Consider the following 20,901-nt stretch of genomic DNA (forward strand, 5'->3'; position numbering starts at 1 on the left):
CTCTCACTATTCTCCCCACATCCAGCCCACAGGGCAGGAGTGATGGATCTGGCAGGCGTCCAACATCCACTGGTGCATGATGGTCTACTGGGAAGGACAAATGGCCCGCTGTCCCATACTGGGCACACGTAAGGCAACTCTTTCTGTCTTGGCTTACGGGTTCTCCCTCACTGGCAGATGTGAGGGGCCACATTTCCTTGTAGCTGATGAGCTAAGTCCTTGGACTCTAGGTCTGTTCTTCCCTGTGGGTCCCTAGGTCAGGAGAGGGGTGGGAAGTAGGAGGAGGAGAAGCCTAGTATGGACCCAGAGTCAAATTTTCCAATACGGTTAGTAAAACAGCTGATGCCTTGGTCCCTCTCGGAGTCCCATGTCTCTTTCTCGCTTGTCTTCAAACGTGGATGGGAGAACGTTGGGACTGTCATGTTGGTGCCACACAGACAGGACGCCCATAGCCGCCCACAAGCAAGCACGGTCCTGGGCTCTGTCCCCAGTCCCAGGCACGCCCACTGCGGTGCAAGCACACACAGCCCCCCGGCCCCCACACAGATGCATGAGCTCAGTCCCGACCCGGCTTATCCCCAGGACAGACAGACCTGAATGAGTTCAGCGGCCGGCTTCCTTCTTTTCTCAAAGTGCTTCTGCCGGTGCTGCTCCTGTACCTTGAGTGCCAGCCCCGACCCCAGGATGCCCTGGAGGGAGAAGTCAGGCCCGGGTCAGCCCCGCTGGCCTCTCTGGGGGCCCCACCCCCACTCCCAGGGCCACAAAGACCCCCTTCTTCTCTGCCAGGGAGTAGGTTTTGGGTTAAGTGGAATCTCGGTGTCAGGAAGGCCTGGCTTCAGTTCCCGACTCTGCCGCTTTCTAGTGGTGAGATATCTGGGCAAGTCACTTATCTACTGCACCTTGGCGTCCTGTACCGGGAAGTGGGCTAATAGTACCTTCCTCATAATTTTGTTACGGAAAAAGTGAAATCATGTATAGGAGCTGTTTAGTAAGAAGAAGTATGACACAGAACAGATGTCCAGTAAATGTTGAGTGGAATTTAAAAATATTTTAGCCGCTTGGGGCGCCTGGGGGGCTTGGTCAGTTAAGCATCTGCCTTTGGCTCAGGTCATGACCTCATGGTTTGTGGATTAGAGCCCCGAAATGGGCTCTGAGCCAATAGCAGGGAGCCTGCTTTGGATTCTCTGTCTCCCTCTCTTTCTGCCCCTCCCCCCGTTGTGCTCACTCGTTCTCTCTCTCTCTCTCCAAAATAAGTAAATGTTAAAGAAATAATAAAAATATTTTAGTGCTGGAATTGTCCCTTAAGACTTCTACCGGAAGTTCCCAGAATTGTGACCTGTTTTGGTGTCCAGGTCGGCCTCACACGTGGATTACATGGATAGAAGCCACGCCCTTTTCAAGTTAGAGGAGACCCTGTGGCAGCCCCACAGCCCCCAACCTATTCTAGATGAGGAGACTGAGACTCATGAAGGTCATATGCCCAAGGTCAGAGAGCTTAGGAGAAACAGACAAGGTGGGGCTACCACGGAGGACGAGTATCACTAAAGAGGAAGGCTGGGAGATGAACCGGGGTGCGGGGTGGGGGGGTGAGGAAGGGCGATTTTTCCCTAAGAAGTTTCTTTCCAGCCTCACGATTAAGAGACAGAACCCACAACCCAAGAGCCTTGTGACTGTGGAAACCTGACTGACCTAATTGAGCCTCAGTTTTCTCATCTGGAAAATGGCGACAGACACCGCACCAAACTCACGATGTTGTCATGAAGATTAAAAGACATGATGTAGGTAAAGCATTTGGCACGATTCCAGCACAGGGTAAGTCCGACAAGTGCTTTCTAGGACTGTTGCTACTGTTACGCTCATGGGCGCTGGGCTTTGGTGGGTTATTCTATCACGGGTCAAGACTCACTCTGGTGGGAAATGAATTGTTTTTACAGAAGCCAGGACACAAAATGACAGGATAAGGGAAGGGAGCTCACATTGACAAAGGACCTGCCACGTGCAAGGAGCTGGGGAAAACGTGGGTGGGAGATATAATCTCAGCCCCCAGGAAGCTCACAGTCTGCGGTCGGGGGCGGGGGGGAGGCAGCATGGGGTCAGAGATGCCTTTGCAGAGTCAGGCCCAGAGGAGGGAGGGACTCACTGAGCTTAGAGAAGGCAGCCTGGGGACTGGACTTGGAACAGCCCGGCGTGTGGACTTGAGGGGGTCTCAGGGGCTAGCGTCCACCTGGGAGGTTCAGCTGGGGCCGGGTGGGCGGCGGAGGGGGTCCCGCGTGTCACTCTAGGGTAAACATTGAAGGCACTTACCGCTGGAAGGGCAAAAAAGGAGACGCCAATTAAGGAAAAGGTGGCTGCAATCAGGCGGCCCTCCCACGTTTTGGGCGTCTTGTCTCCATAGCCAATGGTGGCCAGTGTGATCTGAAGAGAGAAGAAGTCAGACATGAGCCTTCGCGGGGAGAGGGAAGTCAGCTGAGCTCCACCTGTCGGCCTTTTGTACTGCCTGGGGATGTTTCCCCCAAGGGAGACAAGGTACCAAGTGCCAAGTAAGTACGTGGGAGCCTGGAGACCACACCTGTTTCTAAGTTACGGATTTCCTACCTATAGTCGATCAGCCAACAAACATTTCAAATAATTGCAAACACGTGCACGGGAATTCCTGGCATATTTACCTATGTGTGATTTTGGGTATGGCCATGTTTCCCAATGTATGCGCGCCTATGAGTGCGTTTATACATATTGTGTATGTGTGCATGGGTATCTCTGTATGTGTGCACTTGTCTGTGCTGATGGGTGTTGTATAGTCCTGGGTGTTTTTACAAGTGTAGTTGACTGTGCACACATACTTACGAATATGGAGAACGGGAAAGCAGAGCGGTTAAGCGTGTGGCCTCTGGAGGCCGACTGCCTGAGTTTAAATCCCAGGTTCCACCACTAACTGGCTCAGGGATCTGTCTTGGCTTCATTACATACTTAACCGCTTCATGCCTCAATTTCCCCATTTTATTTTAATTTCTTTTTAATCTTTATTTTTGAGAGGAAGGGGAGGGGCAGAGAGAGAGACACACACACAGAATCCATCGCAGGCTCTGGGCTCCGAACGGTCAGCACGGAGCCCGACGTGAGGCTTGAATCCACAAACTACGAGCTCATGACCTGAGCCGAAGTGGTTTGACCTGAGCCGACGCTTAACCAACTGAGCCACCCAGTCGCCCCCTCAGTTTCCCCACTTAAAAAAAGGAACTCAGGGGCGCCTGGGTGGCTCAGTCAGTTAAGCGTCCGACTTCGGCTCAGGTCACGATCTCGCGGTATGTAAGTTTGAGCCCCGCGTCAGGCTCTGGGCTGACGGCTCAGAGCCTGGAGCCTGTTTCAGATCCTGTGTCTCCCTCTCTCTCTGACCCTCCCCCGTTCATGCTCTGTCTCTCTCTGTCTCAAAAATAAATAAACGTTAAAAAAAAAAATTAAAAAAAAAAGGGACTCAAAATAGAAATTGTGTTTAAAATATGTTAATACAAGGAAGGACTTTAGAGCAATGCTCTGGAGCAAAGTAAGCCTTCGGAAACTGCTAGTGTCTGTAACACGTGTCCCTGGTGGGTACGGGGCTGTGGGTCTCCAGGTGCGTTTGAAGGTCTGAGTGCACGTGTGTGCACCTGCCACTGCGGCTGTTTGCACATGCACGGCTCAGCTGATAACAGCCTACAACTAATGAAGCAAGGTCCCTGGGTGATGATGGGCGCTGACTATTCCCATCACTTGTAAGCACTAAGGAAAAGCCCATTCCAAGTGCATGCACCTGTGCGTGCACGCGGCTGCCACCTAGGAGAACACCCATGCCGCGCCCTCCACACCTCTGTCTCTAACAGTCAGTCCCCATGGGGGGCCTTCAAGATGGTGACTCACCAGGCCCCACCAGAGGGCATCTGCATAGGTCTCGAATTCCTCCTTCATCTCTTCTCCCTGTGCATCCACCTCGGGCACGTCTTTCTCAACCAGGTAGACCAGAAACGAAGAAAGGATGAGCGTCAGGAACCCAATGTACCAGGCAGTGATGAGCTCCTGGGAGAGCAAGCAGTGGACAAGGGAGGTGGTCACTGAGAAGTCTCTGGACGCATGCTGGAGGCAGATACCCTGGAGGTGGAGTCCGGGCTTACGAACATTGTGACTGTGGGCGGGTTATGTACCTCCCTGAGCCTCACCTCCCGTCACCATGAAAGGGGATCAGTAATACGGTCATTCTTTCCTTTTTCTTTCTTTCTGTTTTTAAATTTGAGTATAGTTGACACATTGCATTCGTTTCAGGTGTGCAACATAGTGATTCCGCAAGGTTACACATTATGTTATGCTCGCCCCAAGTGTAGCTATCATCTGTCCCGCTATAGCTCTATTACAATGTCATCGGCCATATTCCTTATGCTGTCTTTTATTCCTGTGACTTATTCATTCCCTCACTGGAAGCCTGTATCTTCCACTCCCCTTGACCCATTTTGTCCAACCCTCTACCTCCTTCCCTCTGGCAACCATCAGTTTGTTCTCTGTATTTTTTTAAATGTTTATTTATTTATTTTTGAGAGAAAGAGACAGAAAGAGAGAGAGAGAACGCATGTGTGTGAGCAGGGGAGGGGCAGGGTGCGGAGGGGGAGAGAGAGAATCCCAAGCAGGCTCCGAGCCACCAGTGCAGAACCCGATGCGGGGCTTGAACCCACAGACGGTGAGATCATGACCTAAGCCAAAATCAAGAGTCAGATGCTTAACTGACTGAGACACTCAGGAGCCTCTCTTCTCTGTATTTAAAGGTCTGATTCTGGTTTTTGCTTAACTCATTTGTTAGTTGTTATTTTATTTATTTGTTAGAATTTAAAAAAATTAAATTTTAGTTAACATATGGTGCAATATTGGTTTGAGGAGTAGAATTCAGTGATTCATCACTTCCATAGAACACCCAGTGCTCATCCCAACAAGTGCCCTCCTTAATCCCCATCACCCATCTAGCCCATCTCCCACCCACCTCCCTCCATCAACCCTCAGTTTGTTCTCTATCATTAAGAGTCGCTTACGGTTTGTTTCCCTCTCTTCTCTACCCCCCCTCCCATACGTTCATCTGTTTTGTTTCTTAAATTCCACACGAGTGAAATCATACGGTATTTGTCTTTCTCTGACTTATTCTGCTTAGTGGAATACATTCTAGTTCCGTCCATGTTGTTCCAAATGGCAAGATTTCATTCTTTTTTGATGGCTCAGTCATAGTCCGTTGTATATATATACCACATCTTCTTTATCCACTCATCAGTCGATGGACATTTGGGCTCTCTTCGTTGTCTTTTTTAGATTCCACTTACGAGTGGAATCGTATGGTAGTTGTCTTTCTGCTGACTTGTTTCACTTAGCATGATATCCATTAGGTCCATCCATGCTCTCACAAATGGCAGGATCTCGTCCTTTTTTATGGCTAATATTCCATTGTGTATATATACACCATATTTTCCTCATCCCTTTGTCTATTGATAGATACTTAGGTTGCTTCCATGTCTTGGCTATTATAAACAATGCTGCAATAAACATAAAAGTGCATATATCTTTTTGAATTAGTGTTTTTGTTTTCTTTGGGTAAATACCCAATAGTGGAATTATTCGGTCATAGGATATTTCTGGTTTCAATTTTTTTGAGGATCCTTCCTACTGTTTTCCACAGCAGCTGCACCAAGTGGCATTCCCACCAACAGTGCACGAGGGTTCCCTTTTCTCCACATCCTCGCCAACACTTGTTGTTTCCTGTCTTCGTGGTAATAATATGGTCCTTCCTTCCATCATTAACAGAAGGAGTGTATAGCTCTAGGAGGAGAGGAAGAGTTCTGTCTTCAGGGATCCTCAATATCACAGCTCCCGAGACTTCACAGGGAGGTAGGGAGGCAGGAAAACCTGACAGCTGCCTCTGAGACAAGGCCCAGGACTCAGGAGACTTGATTCCGGGCAGAACTTCTCAGATCCAAGATAAAGCTCGGCGCTACTGGGAAATCAACAGCAGGGGTCGCTAGCGTGGCCTAGGGAACCCAGCCCCGCCACTGATTTCCTGTGTGATCCTGGCAAATTATCCCCCTCCCCAGCTTTCGTTTCTTCATTTTCGAAATGGAAGTACCAGATCACAGTTCCTCAAAGTGACACGTGTACTCCTCATGGAAGGAAGACAGGCAGTTTTTATGTTAAAGAGCCACGTACTGATTTAAACTATATTAAAAATTAGCATAAATTAAAATGACCATAAAACCCATTATCTCGTGGATATTATCACATGATAGACTAGGACGTAGGAGTGAATGCACAAAAGTGAGTCGATTAAGAGAAAAACGCTAAGAAACAGTAAGGACGGTGCAGGGATATGGCAAAGATCGGCCACTCACCGAAGTTTCGAATACCCTGACCCAGAGGATCCCTAAGCCTCTTTCGATTTCTCTCATTCTATTCCGATTTCAAAGGTCAGCATGGTAGGTTGGGCAGAAGAAAGTCAAGGTTATTGGCAAACACAGTCTGAAGATTAGGTCTGACGCCCCTGCTACGTCTTCCCGGGGAACAAAGTGGGTCATATCCATATGCCCCATCTCTCTGACCTTCTGGGTCAGCTCTCGCTGAGAGGGGTGCTTCGTGCCGCTGTTCACACTCGTCTCACTGCCCACACTGCCCTTCCCCATGAAGAGGAGTGGGTCATCTTGAGATTCCCGTCACCTCCATGATGCAAGTTTCCCGAACATTCACTTGCTCAAGGAGACGGAGCTCATCTGTAGTTCCCTTATGCTTTCGCTACGTCCCAAGTAGACTTCTCCAAACCTGTAACACTTATTCTGCTCACTGCTTAGGTATGGCTTCCCCCACAGCATCATGTGCACAGTGCCCTTTGGTGAGTTCACTTTACAGCCCAGAGAGGTTTCAATGGTGCAGGCAACCCAGCCAGCCAGCCATTCCCTTTGGTGACTGTCGGCCCTGCCGGGCAAGCTCAAGAAGAGAAAGGTGAACTGGATGGTCCTTCCCCAGTGACTGTCTGGGCACGAACTTCTCGCCTCGTTGAGCGCGGCTCTCATGTTCCTATGTGTTGTCATACCCTCCGGCCCCCAAGTGCGAGTCAGAAGTTTCATCTGGTGCTTAGCTGGGGAAACTGCGGTCTGTTCATCAGCGCACAGGAAAATTGGTTTTGTTGGATTATTAAGAAGTAGCATAATGAGCACTGAAAAGGAGTGAAAATGTGTCCCAGTTCTGTGCTTTGCAGTCATTCAGAAGGCTCTTCAAGGTAATTCTGACTTTCCACGATTTTTTGCTGGTCACGGCCTGTGGCTGCCCCCACCCCCCCCCCATCCTCTGTCCACAGACTCCTGCCCTGAGCCACCCTGCGATCAGACTGGGACTGGGGGACTAGGGTGGAGCCCATGTGGGGGCAATGCCGGCAGCAGCTTCCTGCCTGTTCCTGAAGTCCACTGCGCAGGGGGCTCCAGGCTCACGTCAGACCCCACGTGAGTGAGAAGGCAGCGGCATTTTTGCGCGAAGTCGCAGAAACTCCGGGCTTCTTTGTCCCGGCAGCACAGCCTGGCCTAGCCTGACCTTGAAATCCTCACCCCGTGTAACACGGGCCTCCACTCTGTGTTGCCGAAACCCAGAGGAGCGAGTCGTGGGACCCGGCCCGGAGGACAGAGGTTTTGAATGAGTGGATGAAGAGAAGAATTGACAAGTGCTCCTTCACCAGGCTTAGAGTGGGGAGTAAGGTTAATAAATGGGGAAGCGGGGCTGGAATCCTGGCATGTGCTCACTTCCTAAACGCACCGCCTGACCCAGAAGTGAATGGCGGCCCAGCAGCCATGCTGCGGCCTAGGAACAGCACAATGCTAAGAGCGGGGACGTGTCGGGGGCCGAATGGCACGTAGGGCTTGACAAGCAGTTTCTTTTTCTGCCTTTGGTCTCCCGCCACGGAGATGTCATTTTGTCTTGAAGTTCGGCCCACCTGACCTCGGGCGTGGGGTCTGGCGGTGGCGTGGATCTGTCTCTTCCCGGGAACTCCATGGGAAATATGCAACAGTCTTCTATTGGAATCTGAGGGAACACAGGACAGGAATCGAAACCAGCCATTTTCAGCCCTGATGTCTGCCGGAGCCGTGAATCAGCTCAGCTCCATGGCTACAAGGTTAGGTATTGCTAGCGTGTCCCCTGCCAAGAGAGTAAACGGTCAGGTGGAGGACAGAAATCTCGAAAGAAAGCTCAGACCTCACCGAGTCTGGGGTCAGAGGGAACAGAGACAGAATAAAGCATGTATGGCTTCATGAGGTGAAGGGCTCCAGGTGTTTCTACCTTTGTATTTCATTTTATTTCTATATTTATTTGTATTGTTTGTGAAGAAAAGCATATTTGGAATAATAAATGAGCACCTACTATTATCCAGGCGCTGAAATGTATCTTTTCTCGCGCGAGCAGCTAGGATTCTCATTTCAACTGCTGAGGAAGCTCATAAGAACAGCATGTTCTAAATCTTTTCACCGTTTGAGGTGAGTGCATTATCATCCTCATTTTATACTTAAAAAAATTATTTATCTATTTTAAAGCTTATTTATTTTGAGAGAGAGAAAGAAAGAGAATGTGAGTGGGGGAAGCACAGATTGGGGGGGGGGGAGGGAGAGACAGAGAGAGAGAGAGAGAGAGAGAGAATACCAAGCAGGCTCTGCCCTGTCAACATGGAGCCTGATGTGGGGTTTGATCTCATAACCTATGAGATCATGACCTGAGCCGAAATCAAGAGCCAGACGCTTAGTCAACTGAGCTACCCAGGTGCCCCCTTCTTCTTCTTCTTCTTCTTTTAAAAATTTATTTATTTATTTTGAGAGAGAGAGAGTGACGTAGGGGCAGAGAGAGAGAGGAAGAGAATCTCAACCAGGCTCTGCTTGGTGCAGAGCCCAAAGTGGGGCTCAAACCCACGAACTGTGAGATCATGACCTGAGCTGAAATCAATACTCAGAAGCTTAGCTGACTGAGCCACCCAGGTACCCCCTTTTTAAGTAAGCTCCACACCCAGCACACAGCCCAACATAGAGTCCAACAGGGAGCCCGAAGCCGGGGGAGGAGAGGGGGGCTTGAACTCACAACCCCGAGATCAAGGCCTGAGCTGAGATCAAGAGCCAGCCGCTCAAGGCACTGAGCCACCGAGGCGCCCCATCCTCATTTTATAAACGCAGGAACCAAGACCCAGGAGGTTACAGAAAATCCCCAGTCACGCCAACAGAGTTGGGACTCCCCCCAGTCTGTGGGCGCCCTGAACCTTTCCGCTGCCTTGCGCTGGCTCATTTCACCCCCTCGACGACCGGGAGGCAGAGCTATCCTCATCTTCCCTCTAGAAATGAGGAACCCGAGGCTCAAGGAGAGTTGAGCGCCTCGGCCACAGGGTGGAGCGGGAGAGGGCTTGAACCCGGATGTGCCTGCTTTTGCTGCTGTTGCACCCCTGCTTGTGCCTCTCTTCCTCCTCCTCCTCCTCCTCCCCCTCATCACCGGTGGTGGCACCGCGACCGCCCTCGGGGGGGACACCGCGCGGGAGGGGAAGCCCCGCAAGGCACCACCGGTGGGCGAGAGGCCCACGCGGGCTGGCGGCTTCTCCGCGCCACTTACTTTGCTGTGGGCGCAGATGGCGGAGCCCAGGAGCTTCCACGTGCCGCCCCTGCGGTCCATGCGGAGCATGCGCAGGATCTGCAGGAAGCGCAGGCTGCGCAGCGAGGTGGCCAGCACATTGCCCTGGTTTCCCACGGCAACCACCGGCACGGAGGCGATCAGCACGAAGATGTCTGGCAGCGGGGACAGAGGGGGGGCGGGGGGCGGGGGGGGGAGAAGGAAAAGAAGGTCAGGCCAAGGCAGTGGAGCCGTCGCAGCCACTGGCTGCCTGCAGCCCCACACGTGCCGGGCATCGCTGGGCGAAACCGTGACACCAGTCGCACGTGGTAGGCAGGCTTAGTCTCCTGTGGCAGATGGAGAAAAGGGAAGTGAGCGCGCGCGCCTTCCCAAGCCGAGCGGGGGGACTGGGGGCAGGACTGTCAGAGCCTTTACTCTCGATCCCAGGGAAGCGGTTCCCCGAGGGCACCCCCCTCCCCCACCCCGGCCCCCAGAGGAGGGGTCGGGGCTGCCCCGGTTGTGGAGGTGAAGCCTAAAGCTCAGACGCTGTTGAAGGCAGGTTTCCCCTAAAAGCGGCACCAAATCCAGGCCTTGGCCGTGGGTGACGTGTGGGGAGATAATCTCCCAGGAGGCACAAGGGAGGGGAGAGGGGAGAGGGAGCCAGGGAAGGAGAAAGGCAAGGTGAGATGGGTGTGAGCAGGCTCTGTTCTGCAGGCGGAACACCTCCCAAGGTTGTCGCCCTGGAAGATGGGAGCTGGGTCTTCGGTCTGGGGGCTCCTGCCCCCTGCTGGTGGACGGTCACCCCTGGGGTGGTGAATGTCCCCACACTTCTGAGCTGTGCCACCTGGTGGTCTCCCTCGGCTTCAGGGAAGGCCCTGGCGTAGACTGTGCTAAAACATGAGGTCCACCCATGAATTGCGATGCTGGTGACTGAGAGCAGAGAGGCAGAGGAGACTGGGGGCGAGGGAGGCAATACCCATGCCGACCATCTCCCTACCCCACTGCAGAGGCCAGCAGGTAAAAAGGACCCCATAGCCAAGTCAATTTGGGGGAAAAAAATCCATTAAGAAGGTTTTGCTGCTTTAGGACTTCCAGGAACCATCAAAATGCGAGTATGCACGGTGGCTCTCAGTTAAACAAATGAAGTACAGTCTTTCCCCAAAGATTTCGACCATGGGACTGTTGTTTTGCAAGAGCATCGGGTTCTAAGGAACACACTGGAAGCAATGTTTATCCGCTGGGTAAAGTCCAAGCTCCTGAAAACCCTGTGGCCTGGCCCTTAGGAGCCTTCCAGAAGCAGGTGCGGTTTGCTGAGCACACAGCGCTCTCTCACACCTCCATACCTTTGTCTGTGTTGGTCTCTTGGCTCGGAACAGGTCCCTCAATTCACACCTGGCTACGTTTGCCATATCAAAGTGTTGCCTAAAATGCGCTTAACTTTTGGGAAAAACTTGGGTGTCAAACATCTGGATGCCAATATGTCCGTATCCTTGGCTAGGCTTCTCAGTTTATCTGTGTGAAGTTATCCACTTACAATGTGTGTAGAAAGCAAAACACAACAGAACCTGGATGCGTGGCAAATGTGTCAGGCCTACGATGCGCAGAGCGAATGGAACATTCTGGCCCGGTTGGATCCATTCACACCCGAAATGGCAGGGTCTGAAGCTGCCTCGAATATGGAAGCCGTGATGTTCACTGACGGGACACCCGCTCTCATGTCCAACACGTAGAGAAAAGCAACATTACCCACAAGAGCCATGTTATGGGAGAAGTCGAGATGAGGAGAGCAGAAAACGCAGGCACCCCAGAAAGGAAGCCAGCAAGGATGGGGATGCTGGGGGTGGGGGCTCGGCTCTCCAGGGGAGGCTGGCAGCTGCAGTGTCATTACGACCTCGGTCAAATCAGCCCCTCTTAGAATCGTGGAGAGACTCCTCCACGGGGAATGTGCTTGTCCTGGAAGGGTCCAGGCTCCACACAACACTAGGATGTTCTCCAACTGGGTAGGAACCTCTGAGTTTGGGCACAAAGTCGCTTCCCCTACCTCCTGCCAACACACACACACGTACACACACACACACACACACGACGTCTGGTCAGCACTTACATAGATCTCTCCAAAGAAGAAAAAGAAGTCAGCTTAACACTTTGCAAAAGACTTGAAAGGAAGGTTAAAAAAAAAAAAAAAAAAAAAGGGAAGGCAAGCTGGGGTTGCTATGGTCTGAATGTCTGTGTCTTCCCCAAATTCATATGCTGAGATCCTGTCCCCCAGTGAGACGGTCTTAGGAGGTGGGGCCCCTGGGCGGTGATGAGGTTATGAGGGTGGAACCCTCGTAAGTGGGATTAGTGCCCTGATAAAAGAGCTTCCTGAGAGCTCCCCACCCTTTCCACGGTGTGAGGACACAGCACGGAGACCAAGAAGGGGTGGACAGCCTGGGACCCAGAAGAGGGACTCGCCCAGAGCCCGGCACCCTGATCTTGGACTTCGGCCTCCAGGACCATGAGAAAGACATGTCTCTTGTTCATAAGCCCCCAGTCTGGGGCGTTGTTCTAGCTGCCTGAATGGACAAAGACAGGGGCAGACAGGGGAGGAGGCCAGAGAAAGAAAGCTTAAAAAAAGTATGAAAAAAAAAATCAGTAACTGCAAAGTTCTCCAAAGTCATGTGCACGAGCGTGCACACACACGCGTACACCCACGTGCCCTCTCCTTGCATTAAAAGTTCCGAGTCAGAAACGAAACCCTCAGGGATGCAACCTCAGCAGCAGACGGGCAGAAGAAAGAGCAGTTTCAGTCATGGTCAGGGCGGTGCCACCAGCTGTGGCCGCCAGGCAGCTCACCCTTGGCTGCGTGGACAGAAGTGTGGCACCTAGGACCGAAGAGCGGTCCAGCTCCTCTTCCCTGGGCTGGCCATCCATACCCAAAGGGCTGTGTTCAGTCCTGGGGGCTGCTTTTTAAAAGGGCGGTGAGCATGCTCGGAGAAGAGGTGATGATTCCAAGAACACGTCATACCAGGTGTAGCTGGAGCCACGAAGCACATTTTTCCACTGCTGGAGTGGAGACGAGGAACAGAATGATGGAACTCAATTATCTGAAGACAGTCCGAAGACTTAAGGTGGCATAAATACCTTGGAAGGTGGTGAGCGCCCCGGGACTGGAGGTATGCAAGTAGGTGACCACTTGAAGGCTGCTGTAAAGGGGGCGGGAGCATCCGGCGGGGTGGCATGTTGGACTCAGTGCCTTTGGAGGGCCTTCCGAGCCCTGGCGTTCTGTGACCTAGGAATTTGAGACTCCTCCTCCTCCCCGTCCCTGTCGCTATATGATTTTAGTAGGATCTCCAGTTGGGAACATATGGGTCCATGCTGCACCAACAGGGGTAAACGAAAGTGACCGCCTTCTCCGCTGTCAAAACGCCTGCACCCAGAGGGAAAGGTGTCAGTGACATCTCCCCAAAGCAACTTTTGGGTCAAGGCCCAGCAACATGGTAGGGAGGGAGGGCACAGGTGTTAGATTCTTCCAGACCTGGGTGTCAGGATGGAATCTGCTGCTTACTACCTGTTGTGACCAGAAAATGACTCAGCACCGCGAACCTCGGCTTCCCCCTCTGTAAAATGGGCATAACGTGGACCTACAGAAGGAGTTCTCAACTGGCAGTGGCGTCACCCCTCCCCCGCCCACAAAGCCAGTCTGGAAGGCTGCGGGCAGTTTGGGTTGTCACAGTGACTGGGGGCTACCGAGTTTCGCAACTGGGGATGCTCAACGTCCTATAATGAGCTGCTCCTTCACAGCCCCAATGCCAAGAGCGGCCCCCACCCCGACCCATTGAGAATCCCTGCCCTGTTGAGCCGTTAGGGCAAGCCGCGGAGGAAGGAATTCGGCATCCGGACACTGGAGCAGCTCTTCCCCATCGAGGTAGGGTCGGAGGCTCTGCTGGCTTCCAGAATACCACGTGATTCCCCAGGAGAACAGCGGCTGCTTAAAATTCCCTCGGGGAAATGGTGCACCCAAAGCAGGGGACCAGGGCCACATGTGACTGGGGGGTCAGGGCTTACCCAGCATGCACAGGGGCTTCCTGGCAAACTTCAGTCTTCCTCGCCAGCCTTTGTATCGGCAGCAACATCCGGCAGCCCAGATTCTCAAAGCAAACTCGGCTCCAAAGACGAAAATAGCAAATGTTTCCTGCGTTAAGAACATATGGACAGACACTGATCGACCAGGACCCAGTTGTCTGGAAGGAGCGATTTCTGTTCCGAGGCTCTGAAGAACGGGATTTCTGTTGTGGCCATTTTCATGGTGGACGGGGGAGGAGAGCATGTTATCACCGCCATTCGGTTTGGGACAGCTCCCGTGTCCACTCTCATGTGCTAACTGTCCCTGACATCAGCCTCGCAAAGTGATCACTTGCTTTCCTCTCTCTGCTTTGGTTCCAACGGATCATTTTTTTCAAAGTCTCTTTTCCAGCTCCTTAAGTGCAGTTAAATTGAAGAGAGAAGTATCAGTCTACTAATCTCACCCAGTGCCTGGCCCCTGGCATTGCTAATCATGGCCAACAGTTACTAAGCGCGGCTCCTGGGCCAGGCACCGCCTCAAGTGTTTTCTAACATTATCCTCATTTTACGTTTTGAGAAACCAAGGAGTAAACACATTTCTCCAGACTAGAAAGTGGCAAAGAAGGACTCCTGGACTGGCACTGAGGCTCAGAGCCCACGGGCATAAGCATCATGCTGTGCTCTCTCCCTGGACCCAGGGCCTCCTCCTTCCTTCCCGCCTCCCTTGTTGATCAGACACAGACACCTTTGCCCCCCTCTCTTTGGTGACCTCCTGGGACCCTTGGGGGGTTGTCGCTCTGTGATAATCCCCGAAACTTAGCTCCTGGAGCTAGATGGCTTCCCAGGATGCACCTGCTAAGGTCTCAGCGTGAGACGGTGTGGACTAAAATCACCTGAGAAGGAATTTGCTGAATCTGGTGTCACGAATGACATGCTCAGTGCAAGGCGAAGGTTCTGCCATTTTGTGGACCTTAACTGGGGGGCTGGCATCCCTTTCCTGTGCAGATGGTGAACACGGAGAGAAAATAGGCAGAGGGCCCGGGGTGGGGGGGGAGGACGTGGGGACTTTAATGCACAAATGGGATTTGGTACTTGGCCTTGAAGGGAGTCAGAGATCCTTAGGGTTCAAGGAGAAAAAGCAGAGGCAGGTTGTAAAACAGAGCATGTGTTTGTGTTAGCTTTCAGAGGGTTAGGAAGCTACAGTTTGTAATACAACTAATGTTTGGTTTTTGCTATGACCTTGTTTGTGCCCTCTCATCTCTAGCATAACAAATGTCATTCCCCTCCGCCTGTACCCTTGGCAGACCTGACCAACTGACCCCGGCATTGCTTTCTCTTGGGCCTGGACTTGGTCGCAGGCTCCAGGAAGCCAACACCAGTGGTGCCCCAGGGCAGCCCCCTTGCCCTTCACTGTGAAAGTCCGACCAGAGGTGTCTGCCCCGGAACAGCACCATGGCAGGTACGCGATCTCACCAGTAATAGCAGCCAGTCTCCCGAAACAGTCTCGTACTCCCTGAACGTGGTCAGCACGGCCAGAATCAAGCATCCCAGGACAATCAGGAACCTGGAAGGGAGGAAGGAGGAAACATCTAGTCCTGGCTTGCTCCAGAGGAAGGTGTCAGACAGGATGAAGCTATGACTTCCCTCAGACGTTGGCATGCGCTTTCTCTGTTATCCCCCTTAACCTCACAGCAAACCTGGGTGGCAGGTAGGAATTATCATTCAATGAAAGAAAACAGATCTGAGAAAGTGTAAGCAGTGTGCACAGCTCTACTTTACCAGCTGGTTAGTGGAACCAGTTGCGGGGGGGGGGGGGCGGGGGGGGGTGCTGCAGAATTTTTCAGACCAAGTCACCACAAAGCTTTGGCAAAGCAACAGGAATATAAATGAATCAATAATGTCTCTTGAACATATAGGACAATGGTTTTCAAATATATGAAACATTCTTAGTATAAACAAGTGACAAATTCGTTTCAAAGATTGATAAATTCAGCAAGGGCCTCCGTGATCATGTCTTAGTATTATTCTTCTTACAGACACTAGTTACTAGAGGAAACAACCTCTCTCATTTGGGGACCTTCAGAATTGTTTTTGAAATTACAAAGTGTTCTTCCTAATGGAAAAAAGAGGAGCCACCCCAATGCATGATGCAGAATGCTGGTCCTGGAAAAGTCACAGAGAGGTCATCTTGTTCATGTGCCTGCCTCAGGCAGGAGCACACTGCAAATAATCCTTTGAAATGATCATCTACATGAATTCGGTGGTGGGGGAGGGTGGGGAGAGGGAGACTGTGTGTGCGTGTGTGTGTGCATGCTTCATTGTTTCAGCAAAGAAAAATGGCTCTCCCTCCCCCTTGGTGGAGACTCTCTGGCTCAGTGCTCAGCACCAGGTTCCTTAGGGTCCATGGGTGAGGCTTGGTCCTTCCACTCTATTCCACTCTCCTGGGTTCCCATCCACGCTTTGGTGGCTTGCTTGTGTATGTGGGTACCCACTTGTGCATTCATTCACTCATTCATTCATTCATTGATTCATTCGATATTTACATGGTAGTCACTGGGGACACAGAGCTAGGCTTCATAGGCTTATGATGAATAAGCTGGATCTGTCCTCCTGAGCCCACAGTCCAGCCAATCGGAAAGCCGTCTCATGCCACGATGGAAAGGACCACGACGTTGGGAGGTTTGGAGACGTCTGCTCCTGGCCTTGGCTGGGGACCCGAGTCCTGGCTCTGACCCTTGGTGGCCCGGATCACATTTTCTGATCAATAAGCCTAGTGATCGGCAGATCTGAATCGGTATTTCCAAGCTTTCCAGGAACCTAAACAAGATTTTCAACTCCGTCCCGCGTTTGGTCGTTTTATTTTAAACTTACGGTTCCGGACCCATGCCTGGAATCTGCCTACCCTGAATCCCAAATCTTCTCCGGTGGTGATGACGACGGTAACAACATCAGCCCCCACACCACCTGTTAGTGATCACCTGCCACTGGCCACTGTCAGCGGCCTTCCTCACAGCCACCTCCCAAGGTAGACATGAACTTGACAGATGAAGAAACTCATCAGAAAGATTCATTACCATCTGGATAATCGTGTTGCCAGTAAAATGACCACAGAGTTTGGAGATCAAAGACACAGGTTCAAAGGGAAGCTCTGCACTTTCTCTGTGATCTTGAGTAGCTCACTGACCTGGGGAACCTCGGTGACCACATTCAGAGGATGGGAACAACAGATCAGCCTAGAGATCCTGCTGCTGTGAGGGCCACAGGAGACAGTGGATGGGGAGTTATCTGCTCAACTGTACAGCATCACGCAAATGAAGCCCGGTGTTCTCCCGTTCACGCGCTCGTCACTGGCCGGTTCCCCAGCAGGCCCTGGGGCACGTGGTCTCGGATGATGCTGCAAATCCACACTCTGGTTCTCTCAAGGCTTTATTTGCTTCATTCACAGGCTCTGGAGATAAGCCCTAGGTTAGAATCCCCTTCCTCCTTTATGTGGTGTCATCTTAGGCAAGTTACACAACTTCTCAGCGTCTTGGTTCCCTCATCGATAAAATGAACCCAGTAAAGGTGCCCACGTCCCCAGCTCTTCAATGAGATAATCCGCGTCAGGTGCCTGGAAGAGTGTCTTCATTAAATGTTAGCTATTATTTTTATGGTGACTTAACATCAACGTATCGAGTGCCTCTTCTGTCCCAGGCACAGCACTGGTTTTAAAGATACAAACATGCATAAAACCTAGCCCTCCTTTTCAAGGACCTCCCAGTGCAGTGGGAAAACAGAGGACAAACAGTTATAGAGGTTATGATCTGGGTGTCCACCACATGCTTTGGGAGCACAAGACCGAAAGCATCCAAGAGGCGGTGGCCAAGGGGTTGGGAGTATATCTGAGGCTTAGCTAGAGTTGCCTGCATGTCCCAGTTTATCCAGGACATTGCCTGTTTTAGGTGTGTCGACCCGGACCATGCCCCCCCGAGGCATCAGGAACAACATGGGCATGTGCAGAGTGCAAATGTTCATGGACACAGAACCCAGTGCAATCTTCTCCTTGAGCAAGAGATGTGGGCCTTTGGTGATCTGACCTTGCTGTCCTCGTAGCCTTTTCTTTAGCTGCTTCCCCACTCCCAGGCTAGCTATCCTGAATGAGAGCATTTCCTCAAACTCCCTCAGTGTGTGTGTGCCGGTCTCGATGCTCTTCTTCTGTGCCCATCCCGCCCCCCCAGCACCCTTTCATGCCCCTGCCGAAGTCTTGGTAGCACCAGTCATGCCTTGCCTCTGGAGGCTTCTATGCCTTCAGCTGCTCTCTGCATGTTCCCCTGTGTGGCCTCTCCCCTGGGGTCCCGGAGCACCCTACTGCATTTCTATCCCAGGACTGAGCATAAGCCATTATCATTTTGCAATCATTTGTTTTCATTGTATATGAAATAAAACGTATTATATTAACTACGTCGTGCTGAGTTTGAGGTTCAAGTGGAAATATCCAGCAGGCTGATCAAAATTCAAGCCTAAAGCTCAGGGGGAAGGTTGAGGGTGGAAACCTAAGTTCCTTTCAGCTCTTACAGCCTGTGGTTTTAGAGCCAGCAAAGGGGATCCTTTGGCCTTAACCCGCCGCGGAAAGGCAACGTCAGCCTGACTCCCATCTGCAGGGAGTGTGCAGACCCAGGCTGTAGCCAGCAGGGGGCAGCAAACACCAAGCATTTTCTCAGACCTCAAGGAATTCAAAGCACCTGCAACTTCAGGAAATTACTTTCTGAGATTGGAGAACAACCATTTATAAAGCTAAGAGCATCAAGAAGCCCACCTTAATCGGGGAAGGGGAAGATGCTCTTCGGTATTTCACACTTTTCAACTTACTCTTAAGATATGCACTTGATTTCAGACACGCAGACCGAATTACCAGTCTCACCATGGAAACCAGATGTCTGTGGTCAGGCACCGTCTTCCCTCCTACTGTTTTGGCTCTCTCACTCCCCCACATCTCACCGATGACTCTTTTACTTCCTCTGTCACTTTTAAAAGTGTGTTATTTTAATTCCGGTGTCTCTAACTCACAGTGTGGTATTAATTTCAGGTGTGCAATAATATAGTGATTCAACACTTCCCTACATCATCTGGTGCTCATCACGACGAGTGTGGCCCTTAATCCCCTTCCCCCATTCCCCCACCCACCTCCCCTTGGCAACCAGCAGTCTGTTCTCAAGAGTCTATTTTTTGTTGTTGTTTGTCTCTCTTTCCCCCCTTTGTTTGTTTTGTTTCTTAAACCCACGCATGAGTGAAATCATATGGTATTTGTCTTTTTCTGACTGATTTATTTCACTTAGCATAACATCCTCTAGCTCTATCGATGTTGTTGCAAATGGCAAAATCGCATTCTTTTTTATGGCTGAATAATATTCCATCACAGGCGCGCGCACACACACACACACACACGCACCACATCTTTATCCATTTGTGTGCTGATGGACACTTGGGCTGTTTACCTATCTTGGCTATTGTAAATAATGCTGCAATAAACACAGGGGTCCATGTATCCCTCTGAATTAGTGGTTTTGTATTTTGGGGGTAACTACCCAGCAGTGTGATTGCTGGATCATATGGTAGTTCTATGTTTAATTAAAAAAAAATTTTTTTTAAGTGTTTATTTACTTTTGAGAGAGAGAAGACACACACAGCATGAGTCGGGGAGGGGCAGAGAGAGAGAGGGAGACACAGAATCTGAGGCAGGCTCCAGGGTGTCAGCACAGAGCCCAACACTGGGCTCGAACTCACAAACCTCGAGATCATGACCTGAGCTGAAGTCAGACGCTTAACCAACTGAGCCACCCAGGCACCCCTCAGTTTAATTCTTTGAGGAACCTCCACACTGTTTCCCACAGTGGCTGCACCAGGTTGCATTCCCACCAACAGTGCACAAACCTTCTTTTTTTCCCCACATCTTTGCCAACACTTGTTGCTTCTTGTGTGTGTGTGTGTGTGTGTTTGTGACTCTTGTACTGTTGATTTTAGCCATGCCACTGATATCCCTGCTCCGCATCTGTGCCTGTCTCCTTTACCCGACTTTCCCCTGACTTCTCCTCTCCCCTCTCCCTCCTCCCTCCGGCCCACACTCTCCCTCCTCCCAGGGCCGGCAAGTCGGGCCAGGGCTTGTGGCCGATGTCTGGGAGAGAGCCAACAGCGTCCTCCTGTCTGCGGGGTCCGGCTGTCCTGGCCAGCAAGGCTGGTCATGATCAAGGGTCTCAGACATGCCCTTAAATCAGACACCACCTCCTACATGCTTCCCCCCGAATCCTCTGCATCTTCCAGCCAAGCTGGGCTTGCGGAGGGCGGGAGGGAGGCTGCTTTGGTCCTGCGTGTGCTATGTCAAGCATAAGGTCCAGAGCTTCCGGTCCAGGCCCCTTAATACCAAACCTCGGTTGGGCCGCAGCGCAAGCGAAAGCGACTGAGGACCCACAGTGGCACCCGGGTTTCCTGCGCCCTCTTCTCAGCCAGGCCTGGCCTCCCTCGCAGGAACAAAGCTGGGTCCTCTGGGAACAAGACACGAGGCCTAACAGCTAAGTATTCCCCATCCCTGGCTTCTCTCGCAGCGAGACAAACAGGTGGCGAAACTCCAGAATTTATCTGATAACTTCTTTTGCTCACCATTTTCTCTTTTACTCCTGCGAGGTGGGGTCACTGTCACCGTTATGTTCGCGTCCCCACTTTACAGATGAGGAATGGAGCCTCCAGGCCCAGGCAATGGGGTCATGATAGGAGGAGGGGCGGCGCTGCTGGGGGGACCCACCGGCTCTGAGAGCCACCGTGGGGCCTGGAGGGAAAATCTTCGGGAACAGGCAGGGAGGGGGAGGGGGCTGATGGCCCGGCCCTTCTCCTCCGGTCTCCCAGCTTGGGAACAGAGACGCTCAGTTGCATTTCCAGGTAGTTCCCTGAGGTCCCAGCTGGCTCCCGCTCCAATTACAGTTGCTCTCGGGCAGCTTCTAGAGCACCTGGAGTTCGGCCAGGGTCCTAGATGGGGGAAAGGCAGCAGCTGACTCTACCGGGCTCTCCTGCTTACGATCCGTGTCTGTCTGCCACAAAGTGGGGACGTGTAAGAAACACTCTCCCCGGCCTGGTGGAGGCAGAACTGACTCCTCTAGGGAGCAGGTGTTGCGGGTGCCAGAGTAAGCCCACACGTCCCCATCCTCAGCAGCACAATTGGTTCTTGCTCTTGAGCAGAGAATCCAACCCCTCAGACGACGTCAGAAT

At 51.8% G+C, this 20,901-nt stretch overlaps 1 protein-coding gene across 1 annotated transcript in view; it reads right to left on the minus strand.

The window, feature by feature from the left end:
* Window positions 1-20,901, minus strand: part of KCNQ3 (potassium voltage-gated channel subfamily Q member 3) — a 310,000-nt gene that overhangs the window by 37,826 nt on the left and 251,273 nt on the right. Inside the window, exons 2-7 of the mRNA XM_060611348.3 lie at window positions 15,139-15,229; window positions 13,669-13,795; window positions 9,625-9,797; window positions 3,895-4,050; window positions 2,305-2,415; window positions 594-689 (exon numbers count right to left, since the gene is read on the minus strand). Coding sequence (XP_060467331.1) covers window positions 594-689; window positions 2,305-2,415; window positions 3,895-4,050; window positions 9,625-9,797; window positions 13,669-13,795; window positions 15,139-15,229 — 754 coding nt within the window. The remainder of the gene's footprint in view (window positions 1-593; window positions 690-2,304; window positions 2,416-3,894; window positions 4,051-9,624; window positions 9,798-13,668; window positions 13,796-15,138; window positions 15,230-20,901) is intronic.

The sequence above is a fragment of the Panthera onca genome, chromosome F2 (assembly GCF_046562875.1).
Source record: "Panthera onca isolate mPanOnc1 chromosome F2, mPanOnc1 haplotype 2, whole genome shotgun sequence".
In the NCBI taxonomy this organism is placed as follows: domain Eukaryota; kingdom Metazoa; phylum Chordata; class Mammalia; order Carnivora; family Felidae; genus Panthera; species Panthera onca.